At 36.7% G+C, this 12,864-nt stretch overlaps 1 protein-coding gene across 1 annotated transcript in view; it reads left to right on the top strand.

The window, feature by feature from the left end:
• The window catches only part of dync2h1 (dynein cytoplasmic 2 heavy chain 1), a 463,334-nt gene extending 451,014 nt beyond the window's left edge, over positions 1–12,320 (top strand). Inside the window, exons 88-91 of the mRNA XM_059964317.1 lie at positions 3,430–3,539; positions 3,688–3,769; positions 5,981–6,097; positions 11,719–12,320. Coding sequence (XP_059820300.1) covers positions 3,430–3,539; positions 3,688–3,769; positions 5,981–6,097; positions 11,719–11,877 — 468 coding nt within the window. The 3' untranslated portion in view covers positions 11,878–12,320. The remainder of the gene's footprint in view (positions 1–3,429; positions 3,540–3,687; positions 3,770–5,980; positions 6,098–11,718) is intronic.
• Positions 12,321–12,864: the final 544 nt, after the last annotated feature.

Below are 12,864 nucleotides of genomic sequence, written 5' to 3'. Positions count from 1 at the left end.
CTGTCCAGAAAGCAAATACAATTCTTGGAAGAAGTGCAATACAGGCGTCACCCACCTTATGAATTTTCGCTTCACGCTACTTCACTTTTACAAAAGACCTACGTTAGTAACCTGTTTTTGCATTACGAAGATTTTTCCCATATAAGTTAATGGTTCTTTGCTTTACACCATTTCCCCTTAAGAAAGGTTTCGTAGGAACACTCTACCTTTGTAAAGGGGGGCATACCTGTACAGTTTTGCTGCGATTAAATTAAATGAAAAAATTGCACCCCCAAGGATTAAGATATTTAATTGAAGATGCATTGATCGACATTTAAGATATTAAGAGGAGCTGTTTTGTATAAGAGACAAAGAGTTTCTGTTTTTTAGATGGTCTGGAGTTGGGGTAAAAGTCCAGCCTTTCAAGGTTGTCATTCAGAAACACTTCCACATGCAGAGGATGGAAATAATTTTGAAACGTCTTCTTCAAATGACATTTGTGCTAGATCATTTGTTAATTTTGAATGTGTTTAATGGATTTTGATAAGCAAAGAAAGGAATGGATGTGGGAAAATCTGAGTACATGGAGTTGTCACCAATCAGCTGTGATCTGATTAAATGGTGGCACAAGCTTGAATGGCTGAAGAGCCTACTGTTCCTAATGACTGTTCCTATTTTGGTCTTCCATCCGGCTGTGTATGTAATCCTGCACACTTCTGCTTGAGTGCAAATCACTGCTGTAGAGAAGATAAAAAGGCTATTTGAATGGAAATTGGATAAGGATGTAATTGTGCTTTTGTGCCGTTTTATGCATTTAAATTAAGTTTAGCCCTAGAAGCCAAGTTATTGTGGCACTGCCTTTTTACATAGTTCTGAATGCATACAGCTTTATGTACACAAAAACAAAGTTACCAAGTCTGTCTGTGTACTTGTGTGTCATGTACAGTTTGTTGATGCTGTGGCAAACAAGTGACTGCTGCTGAAATACCCTGAGGCAAGCACAATATGTTACGTACCAGCAGCTTAATTCATTTATTATATATTTGGATATTTCATAAAGAAAATTTATAGAATAGGCACATCAATAGGAATTCAACACAGAGCAAGAAACATTTAATTTAAAAGGAATGACATTAACCATGTTTATGATTACTGTCACATCCTAATGTTGTTTTGTTCTCGTTTCCACATATAAAAGAAAATACTCCTTAAATGTAGCTACATTTTTAAAAAGTACCTTCAGAAGTAGTGCCTTGGTACTGTACATCTCTGGAATTCTTGTCACTAACATTGAAGTACATTCTATTTCAAGGAAAGCTTAAATAACATTTTAAACATTAAACAGGCATTGTCTTATTTCATTCGATTTAGGGTTTGCAAATGTCTACCTGGAATTCTATTAGACATATATTAAAATTGAGTAATATGGCTACTAATTGTAAACATGGAATATTTATGCAGTGACTTTTGACAAGCTAAACATTTTGTCACAGTGCAACACTGAATTTTGTCACAAATATTGTAATAATGGATATAGTAATAGAATGTTTCGCACCAGTATAAATGTGATGTATAAACTGTACATAGTAGTCTCAGCTGGATAAAGTTTTAGTTACCTGGTTCTAGGAAAGAAGATGTCATTATAATGGAAAGAGTGCAAAGAAGATTGATGAGAATGTTGTCACGACACAAGAGCCTGAGTTATAGGGAACGGTGAAAAAGTACAGTGCACAGTTGGAAGCCTTAGGCCAACAATGTTGTGCCAAATTTAACCTACTACAAAATCAATCTAACCCTTCCCACCCCCCATCCAGCCCTCAATTTTTCTTACATCCATAAGCATATCTAAGTCTTTCTTAAATGCCCCTAACATATCTCCCGCTATTGCCACCCCCTGGCTGTGCATATCATGTACTTATCATGTAGAAAATCTACCTCTGACATCACCCCTATACTTTCCTGCAATCACCTTAAAATACATCCTCTCGTATTAGCCATTACCTGTAGAGAGAAAGGCACTGGCTATCCATTTTATCTATGTCTCTTACCATGTATATACCTCTATCAAGACGCTGCTCATCCTTCGTCCCTCCAAAGAGAAAAGCTGTAGTGCACTCAACCTTTCCTTATAAACATGTCCTCCAATCCAGGCATCATCCTGGTAAATTTTCTCTGCACCTTTTCTATAGCTTCCACATTCTTGCTGTAATGAGGCAACTAGAACTGAACGCAAACGTGGTATAATGAGAGTTTTATAGAGCTGCAATATTACCTCACAGCTCTTGAACATAATTCCCCAACTAATGAAGGCCAACAAGCCATGCATTTTCTTAACAATCCCATCAACTTGTGCAGAAGCTGTGAGGGGGCTATAGACTTAGATCACAAGATCCGTCTGTCCCTCCGCACTGCTCAAGAATCCCGTTGTTAACTTTGTACTCTACCTTCCTTCAAGTTTGACCTTTGTACTCACACTTTGCTGGATTGAACTACATTTGAACTGCAACTTTTTACCCCATTTCTGCATCCTATTAATGTCCTGTTGTAACCTACCGCACTATCTATAACACTACCAACCTTGTGTAATTTGCATCTTACAACCCCACCCTTCCACTTGCTCATCTAAGTCATTTATAAAAATCACAAAGGACAGGGGTCCTAGAACGGATCCTTGTGGAACAACACTAGTCGCAGATTCCAAGTGTCACCTACTACCACCCTCTGCCTTCTGTAGGCAAGCCATGCAAATATGTTTCCCTGTAACCCATGCCTCCTGACTTCCTGAATGAACCTATCTTGGGAGAACCTTGTCGAATGCCTTACCAAATCCCATATAAATCACATCCACTGTGCTACTTCATTAATTTGTTTTGTCACTTCTTCAAAAATAGTCAGTCGGGCTTGAAAGGCACAAATGCCCCTCACAAAACCATGCTGACGATCTCTAACTGGACTATGGTATGTTGGATATGCTAGAATGTTATTCCTTGTAGTGTAGGACACTGAGCATTATAAGGTGTATAAAATCCTGACAATCATGGATAGGGTGAATGCACACAGTTTTTTCCCCCAGGCAAAGGAAATCATAAGCTGAAAGGTTTATGGTGAGAGGGGAAAGGTTTAAAGGAGACCTGAATGACAATTTTCACACACAGAATGTGGTCAAATGTGGAGCTGCAAACCAACTACCAGAGGAAGAATCTGAAGCAGGTTATATGCCTGTGAAACTTATAATTTGAAACTTCTTTTAAATTAAATCAGATTGGCCGTTTGATGGTCAGCACCTATTTGGTTAGCCAAAGGGCTTGTTTCCATGATGTATCTCTTTTTTAAAAATCTGATTCTAAGTTGTCAAACATTTGAAGTATATTTCTGTTTGAACAAACTAAAAGCTGACCTGAAACAAAAATGTGAATAACGCAATTCTAACTTGCATTCTTTTCATTTTAGCAATGGGTTGAAAAAGCTGAAAATCAGTCACTGGTGTCCAGTACCCTAGACCTATCTGAACTGTTCCATCCAGATACTTTTCTGAATGCTTTGCGTCAAGAAACGGCGAGGTAAGCCTTTGTGTTTGAACACCTGGTGGCATTTATTTTCTTTGTGGAGTAAGACAAAGAGTAATAAAGGAAAAAAAATCAATAAAGGCAACTCCAAAAGATCTAAGATAAGTTTCCAATATTTCTAATAAATGTATTTACATTGCAGGGTTATTGGTTGCCCAATAGACAGCTTGAAACTTGTGGCAACGTGGAAAGAACGGATACTGGATGCAAAACTTCAAGTCAGGGTAAGAAATCCTGTAAGATAAAATTATCTTTTGTTTGGGTTAACAATTATGATTATATTTCAGCAGGAGGATGTGCACACACTTCATAATAGTGACAGTCTTTGGAATTTTGAAATGTCTTGAAAAACAATGTTATTTTCAATTAGAGGGACTGCTTCATTAGAGGAACTTAGATATTGAAGCTTTCCAATTGGTAACTTAGGATGATGTGAAAACAATACTCCCAGGCAATGAAAATTTCAATTTGATTTTGTAGCATGTGTTATTTTATTGCACGTTTGGTGATGTTTCGGTCCATAGATTTACAACATAACACCAAACAAGAGACTAGCCATTGTTACTTGTAGCTATTTAGCCTCTTTCACTATAACTCTATACATTCTTAAACTGAATTAATTTTTGTTTCAGATAATAATAAAAATTACTACACTGAGACTAAGCAATATACCACAATAAACTAAACAATATTTATATATTCATGAAAACTGGACTTTACTTAGTTCAATCTTTATTTTAGTGGGAAGATTTTTTTCTTTAAAAATTAAATTAATGTTTTTTTTTCATGAAGACTTGCTTTAATTACAGCTTTTCAGAGTGTGCCAATTAGTTATTATCACTGAGGTACAAAACACAGAAGTTTAAATGGAAACTGGTGACTATGCAAACATATCCTTTAAGTGAGAGATTTAATCCAGTGAAAGGATCTAGTGGAGATAAACAAATTCAAAAAATTACTAATGCATGTGACATTGAGACTATGTGGAGAATGCCATGTTATTTCTCAAAATGATTTCACACTTGAATTATGTTACTTCAACATTCCTTCATGTTCCTTTCTCCAGTGTCATTAAAAATTACCTTGCAACACCTGAGAGCAATTTTCTGAATGCATTTAATTGGGGAAAATACTATTTTGTTGCAGCATTGAAAAGTCTCTTTTCATTCCAGTCATAGTTTAGCATTCTTAAACCAATTGCTTCTTGATTGTCAGAAATTATTTCTTTACACCTGAGATTTAAGAAGAAGATGATCATTTTAAATTTAATGTGTTGGAAATGCAAGTTAATATGTTTTGGTCAATGAGGCTGGAATTCACACAAGTAATTTGGTTGAATTATTGTGATAGATGGATTTTCTAAATTGTGATTCTTAATAAAAATTGATTTATCATGTTTCTTACACATATCCTAATTATTGTAACAATCATGGATTGTTACAAAACTATATAATTGATGTTTGGGTTCAAGGCTGAGCAAAGGGAGGAAAGGCATTTCAATGTATTAGGTATGCCAAGCTAATTCTATTACATACATTCCCTGGATATGGTTCATGCGCTACACTTTCTGGATTGAAAATAAAAGATTTCTGGACCATAGAATTTTTTTTCTAAGAGAATTACACTGCATTGTTTAAAATTAGTAACACAGATTTAGTAAAGTTTTGCAATAGTAATTAGGAATGGTGCTAAAAACTCACTGAAGTCTCATTCAACAGATTTAATATTTTCAATTGCTCTTAATATGTTTTTTAAAATAAAATAAAAATTCAGTTTTTCTGTGTTGATTGGATCTGCAAAGACCTTAACAAAGCAGCCTGTGGAGCTCAGTGTATCTGTAACATCTTTGAATTACACATCTAACTGCACTAGTCTGGAAGCATTGGTTTTACACAGTCAGGATGGCAGAGCTGACAGTCTTGCCATCATTACAAAATTAACTTACAGAGAGGTCTCCTTTACTTGAGAGCTAGTGATACTTAGATTTTTTTTTCATGCGCCATTGTGTAGTTTTAACTTAGTGAATGTGTACTGAGCTAAAAATCATACAAATTGCTGTCAAAACTCTGCTGGCCAAATACCCATTGTTCTGAAATTCATATTGGTCAATATAATAATATACAATATTTTGTAAGTTGTTGTAAGTATAATTGTATCTGCAGGTGGATGGTGTACATCTTGCAAAGATACAATTTTATCCTCTCATCTTTGGATGAAAGGGGAGACTTTGAGGATTTGCCATCATGGAAATGTTATTTGTTTGAATCAGATTTCCTTTCCTCACAAAAGGTTATAGGCTTTACCTTCCTATTATTTATTAGAAAAAGTGATTCAATTTCTCAGTCTTTTTTTTATCCTTAATAATTAAGAGTAAATTTAGTTTTTTACTAAATGTTTCTGATACACAATCTAATAACTTGCTGTTTCTGTGGCAGATTGGAGGTCTGTATGTAGAGGGTTGCAGCTTTGATGGGAATCGACTTTCAGAAAATCAGCACGACTCTCCCAGTGTGTCAGCTGTTCCCCCGTGTTACATGGCCTGGATTGCTCAGGTACTAAATTATTTAGGGTTTAAACCCTTAGACTGCTTTATCCATCTTAACTGGAAATGTTAAAGTCGAATATGGTGTCTCACCAGGAATATAATCTACCTTGCTTTTCAGATTGTAAATAAGCTACTGTGCATTTCTAACATTTTCAGATTTCATTTTAGATCATAGTTCACCTTTGAATAAATAATGTGTTGATTAATATTTGAAATTTAATTTCAGGCAACATAGGATATATTTTGTTTAGAAATTAATTGATGTTTATTTAATGCTTTTAACTATAATATAGCACCTTAAAGTGACTACAGTCAGTTAAGACCATAAGATATAGGAGCAGAATTAGGCCATTTGGCTCATCATGTCTGCTCCGCCATTTCATCATGGTTGATCCAATTTTCCTCTCAGCCCCGATCTCCTGCATTCTCCCCATAACCCTACATGCCCTGACTAATCAAGAATCTTATCAACCTCTGTGCCTTAAATATACGCAAAGCCTTGGACTCCACAGCTGCCTGTGGAAAATAATTCCACTGATTCACCATCCTTTGCCAAAAGAAATTCCTTCTCATCTCCGTTTTAAAAGGAGTGTATGATCATATACTTCCCAACAATGTATTCCAGCTGCCATTTGTTTGCCCATTTCTCCTAATCTGCCTAGGTTTAGCCTCTCTACTTCCTTCAAAGTAACTGCTCTGCAAAGTTTGCAACAAAGCCTCCATTTCCATCATCCAAATCATTGACATATAATGTAAGAAGAATCGGTCCCAATACAGACCCCTGTGGAACACCACTAGTCTCTGGCAGTCAACCAGAATAGTCCCCCTTTATTCCCACTTTGCTTCCTGCCATCAGCCACTGCTTTATCCATGCTAGAATTGTTTCTCTAGTGCCATGGGCTCATAGTTTGTTAAGCAGCCTCATATGTGGCACCTTATCAAAGGCCTTCTGAAAATTTATGTACACAACATGGACTAATTCCCCTTTGTCTATCCTGCTTGTTACTTCTTCAAAGAATTCCAACAGATTTGTCAGGCAAGATTTCCCCTTGTTGAGTACAGCCTGTTTTATCATATGCCTTGAAGTTTTACCTTCCCAACCACTGAGGTCAGACTAACTGGCCTATCATTTCCTTTCTCTGCTTCTCTCTCTTCTTGAAGAGTGGAGTGACATTTGCAATTTTCCACTCTTCTGGAACTATTCTAAAATCTAGTGATTTTTGAAAGATCATTACTAATGCCTGCACGATTTCTTCAGCCACCTCTTTCGGCATTTGGAGTATACACCATCTGGTCCAGATGATTTATCTACCTTCAGACCTTTCAGTTTCCCAAAAACATTCTGAGTAGTTATGGTATTTTCACACACTTCATGCCCCTGATACCTGGAACTTCTTCCATACTGCTAGTGTCTTCCACAGTGAAGACTGATGCAAAATACTTATTCAGTTCATCTGCTATTTCATTGTCTCCCATTACTACACCTGAATTAAGTACATTTAGAATATAATAGCTGAGGTATACACAAGAAGATCCCATAAATGTTTTGAGCTAATGATCAGGCAGTCAGTTTTTGAGGGATCCTGATTGATCAAGTGAATCACATGTAAAAAATAATTGAGGCTGAGCTGGATTTTAAGTCACTATAAGCACAATCTTGCAACCAGCCAAATCTCCTTTTGCTTTCTAGGTGTGGGGTCTTTATGAACAATTCTCACAGATGTATTCTTGATCAAAGATACTCTCAAGGCTCATAACAACAACTAATGACATCTTTAGCAAGTAGGGGACAACTTGAAAAAATTTGTATTGAATGAAGTTGACTGACAACTGACATTTCTGTATTGAATAGCAATCTTCATTAGATGTCTATCTTCATAGGGTTATAGAGCACTACAGCGCAGACCCTTCAACCCATCAAATCCATGCCAAGCTGTCGTTCTGTTTAATCCCATTGATTCACAGACCTCTGTACCCTTCCCATCTATGCACTTATCTAAACTTCGCTTAACTGTTGCAATTGAACCGGCATCCACCACTTTCGCTGGCAGCTTGTTCCACACTCACGCCATCAACAGGTTCTCCTTAATTATTTCACCCTTAACCTATGACCTCTAATTCTAGATGCGTCCAACCTCGTGAAAAAAAGCCTGCTTGCGTTTACCCTTTTGATACCCATTATAATTTTGTATACCTCTATCATATCTTCCCTCATTCTCCTATACTCCAGGGAAAAAAGCTCTAACCTATTCAACCTTTCCCTATAATTCAGGTCTTCAAGTGCTGGCACCATCCTTGTAAACTTTACGTGTACTCTTTCAGTCTTATTGTTATCTTTCCTGTAGGTCGGTGACCAGAGCTGTACACAGCATTCCAAATTGGCCCTCACCAACTTCAACATGAGATTCCAACTCCTGTACTCTGTTCTCTGATTTATGAAGGCCAGGGTGCCAAAAGCTCTATTTATGACCCTATCTATGTACCTGTGACACCACTCTCAAGGAATTACAGATGTGTATTCCCAGATCCTTTATACTATGGTGCTGCTTAGTGCCCTACTGTTCACTGTGCAAGTCCCTCCAAAGTGCACTCCTGACATTTGTCTGCATTTAATTCCAACTGACATTTTTTAGCCCATATTTACAGCTGGTCTAGCTGTAAATATGGGCTAAATGTGGTCCAAATTTACACTGTAAGCTTTTAGTCTTGTTGTCTACTATGTCTCCACTCTTGGTGTCATCTGCAAATTTGCTGGTCTGGTGTACCACATTATTATCCAAATCATTAATATAGATGACAAACAATAAAGAGCCCAGCACCAATCCCTACAGCACACCACTTGTTATGAACTCCAGTCCAAAGAGGCATTGATCCACCACCATTCTGGCTTCTCCTGTGAAGTCAATATTGAATCTAATTTCCTATTTCATAGAGCTAGTTGCATCTGCTTGTGGTTGGCTCAAGTCCCTTAAACCTCTTCTATCTGTGCACTTACCTAGATGGCTTTTAAATGTTAATAATATTTCAATTGTTTGTTCTCTATCAATAATTCCAATGAGGACACCAAGTACTAGATACAGTATATCCAAATGTGGTGAATAACTTCAGGGCAATGGGAGCTGAGGGGATGTAGTTAGGCTGAATGAAAAAGCAAGAATGGAGTATTATGTGGAGTATTGTGAAGTCATCTATTTTGTTAGAAAAAGTAGAAATTCTTTACAAATTGTGTGAAATGGAAAAGAATTGGGCTTTGGTGGGACCTGAGTGTCCTTGTAGAGGTTACCATGCAGATACAGTGAGCTCTGAAGAAAGACCATTTGGATGTTGATCATCATTGGAGGAGGACTTGGTGCAAGAAGTGGCATCCTACATCTATTTCTTGAGCCCACTTTGACTACATATGGAGTCTTCTCTATTGTAAGGGCATCTTTTCTTAGCTAGAGAGGTCTAGCCTTTCTGCCTAAGGAAAGATGCCGTTGCAATAGAGAAAATGAAGCATATGATCTCCAGATTGATTCCTGGGATGGCCATTTGTTCTATGAAGACACTTGTTTAACAGAATGTGAAGTGGTCTTAATGACATGCACAAATAGATGCAGACCTGGTATTTTCCTTGGTTAAGGTGAATAGGACCAGGAATTAGAGTTTCGAACAATGATTCGTAGATAAGAGGAAAGGTATTCATCCAGAGAGTACTGAAATTGTGGATTGATTGCCCAAGTAGTTTAGTTATTGAGTGTATTCAAGACAAAAGTAATATGCTATAATGGGAATTTAATGCTGATAACGTAGGCGCTGTATCTTTACATATTGATGAGTTGAAGGTGTTTCAGAGTTTAACAGCTTACAAAAACAGTCAGAGTGGGGCTGCAGGAAAGGCTGCCATGGAGACAAGGAAAAGTCGAATGATCTCGTGTGTTTGACACCTCCTGAGTGTCCCCAATGTGTCTGATGAAGTGGCCCAATAAATTCCTAAGGTACAAATTGTTCAAGTGATCTGTAATTGCTGAATGCAGCTCAGAATAGATTTTTTAAAATAGGCTGTGAATCAGTGAAATGGCAAATATGTGAACTATTTCACTTACTTGCTATTGAATGAGGCTTTCTTTGAGGTTTGTTGTAACAAGAAGACCCTATAACTTGCAACACATTTCTGAGCCCTGTATATTGTGCAGCAGTTTGTTTATAGGTATCTTGTGAACCTATAATTGTTGCTTCCCACTCCCCTCCCATCCTACTCCCAAAGTTTCAATTTCAGCTGACAGCAGAAGGAATGTTCTTGTATGACTTGAGATTTCATCAGGCAAACATCAGCTCCATTCGATGAATTGCACCTGGAAGTGCCTTTGCTGTATGGGTCATTAATTGAACCAGAAACAATCAACATCCAATGTGTACAACATGGCTTTTTAAAATAATTTACACCGAAGGACAATGGGGAAAAAGGTCCCATTTCAGGTGCAATCATTCAAAGTAATCTCTTCCATCCAAAGCATTTATCTACCGTGGCATTGTCTGGTGCTACTCTAGTTTCTCACTCTACTTCTCTCATTTGAAGACCTCAATCCCTTCCATCCTTTTTGGCTCCTTTAGAGTCCTTATCATATATTTATCTATCAAATTCCATGGTTATTTCTTTGCTGAACTGAGGTCCCCATTTAATTTATTTCCATGGAGAATCTTCTCACTGTTGCTGATTTCAACTTTCATCTTAACTGCTCTGCCACCTTTCCTGTGATTTACAGCTCTGTGTTAAAAATGTAAAAGTCCAGAAGCCACCAGTTAAACTCCCAACACATGAACTGTGCAGAAAAGAGAAATGTGATTTCACAAATACTTTTGTGAGGCAGGTAAAAGGATTTAGAAACAGTCCTAAAACTTAATGCTTTCCATTTAGAGTCTCAACCTTTCAATCACCACTGATCCAGGCTATGGGAAAGAATTCCAAGCTAGGAAATCACTTTTGCCTTATGGATTGTTTGTGACAATCTGAGATAACTTAATAAATGTTTGGAACATTTTTGAAAGATAAACTATCTACTTTGTTGGTTGTTACAGAAACAATTGAATGGTAATATTCCAGAAAAACAATCCATTTAGCAAATTGTGGATTTCTAAACAAGATGTATGATGTATTTGAATAACAGAATTTAAAAATGTCTTATGTCTTCATTTGCCTTGCTGGGAAAACAGAGTCTAAAATGAAAATAAGACCAAACACTTTGTATATTTGCCAAAGCATCAAACAAGAACAAAACAAAATCTAAACAAATTTCAAAGGCTTCCTCTCCCTCCTCTGCTGAATAACCTGTCATACTACTTCCTATTAATATACAGTTGCTTTTTAGAAATGTTTATCTGCAAAGATGGGGAAGTTAGCTTTCCATGAAGGCCTTTCATATCCTGAGAGTTTACCAGAAAGTTGTCGCACAAAAGGACAAGCTGTTCAAGACTGTTCATTGTTTGTTTGCCTTCATATTTCCTGTTTTGATCAAATTGTTAGTTGCTATTGATTTTTCTGGCCCAGACACCCTTAAGTTGCCTGCTGAATTTCAGAAGACTGTCTAGTTTCTTTATTGTGGCAGTTGTTTTTAGCTTTGTTTAGCTTGAAACTTTTTTTTTTTGCAGGATGCTATCGGGCCATACTCTCCTGAAGAATGCATCTCTTTACCTGTCTACACCAGTGCTGAACGAGATCAAGTAGTCATAAATGTAGATGTTCCCTGTGGGGTCAGCCAGGATCAATGGATTCTTTGTGGAGCAGCTTTATTCTTGAAAAATCCATAGTTTGCTTTTTTAAGTGATTTTTCAAAGCATGAAACTACAAATTTGAAAGAGCAGCGGAAGATTTATTTTTATGTGTTAAACATCCAATTGATTCAATTGCTTACTGCATATAAAAATGAGGCATTCTAGTACAAATCCTTTAAAATATGTTACTGTCTCTATTTAACTAAAGTTACATTATTTTAATTATAAATTAACTGAATTAGGTCAGTTCATTCCATTCAGTGATTGTCATTTGCTGGAAAGGAAATGTTTTCAAATAGTTTCACCTTACATAGCCTCAGGAATGTGTTTTTTAATTTCTTACCTGTTAATGCAGAAGTGTGATGTTACAGAGTATGTTTTGTTGTAATGTCTTTCATGAACATGACCAAAGACGGGCACTCCACTGTTTGTTTAAATATGCTATTTAGTTGTCAGATTAAAATAATAGATTAATACAGTCCTCTTTGAATTATTGTATTCATTAATACCATAGTTTAAAAACAAGATGCTCGAGGGTATAATTTTCATTACCTGCACAATATATTCTGTAAAGTAGCCATTGTAAGTTTCTGATGTGATTACAAAGTGCCATCAACATTTGACAGGGTGCGGAGGATGGAAGTGCTGGTTGAGGAATGAGCAAGAAGGCAACCACTTCTTGCCTTCAGGAAGATAAGGCAGTAAATTAATGATACAAGCATTATAATGTGAAATGAAGAAATGAAAAATGAAGGGAAGGTTATAAATTAAGAGCTTGAAGGTAAATATTCAGTGCTTTTTCCATATGGAGATACTCCATCACACTCCTTGTTTAGCATTGCACAAAATTTATTGATTGATTTAGAGATATAGCACGGAATAGACCCTTCTGGCTCACGCCACCATCAACCCCTGATTTAATCTTAGCCTACTAATGGGAAAATTTATAATGACCAATTAACTTACATCTTTGGACTGTGGGATGAAACTGGTGCATCAGGAGAAAACTCACACATTCCATGG

Source organism: Hypanus sabinus, chromosome 3 (genome assembly GCF_030144855.1).
Source record: "Hypanus sabinus isolate sHypSab1 chromosome 3, sHypSab1.hap1, whole genome shotgun sequence".
NCBI lineage: Eukaryota > Metazoa > Chordata > Chondrichthyes > Myliobatiformes > Dasyatidae > Hypanus > Hypanus sabinus.
The sequence above is the reverse complement of the archived record's forward strand: the minus strand, read 5'-3'. Positions and strand labels throughout refer to the sequence as shown.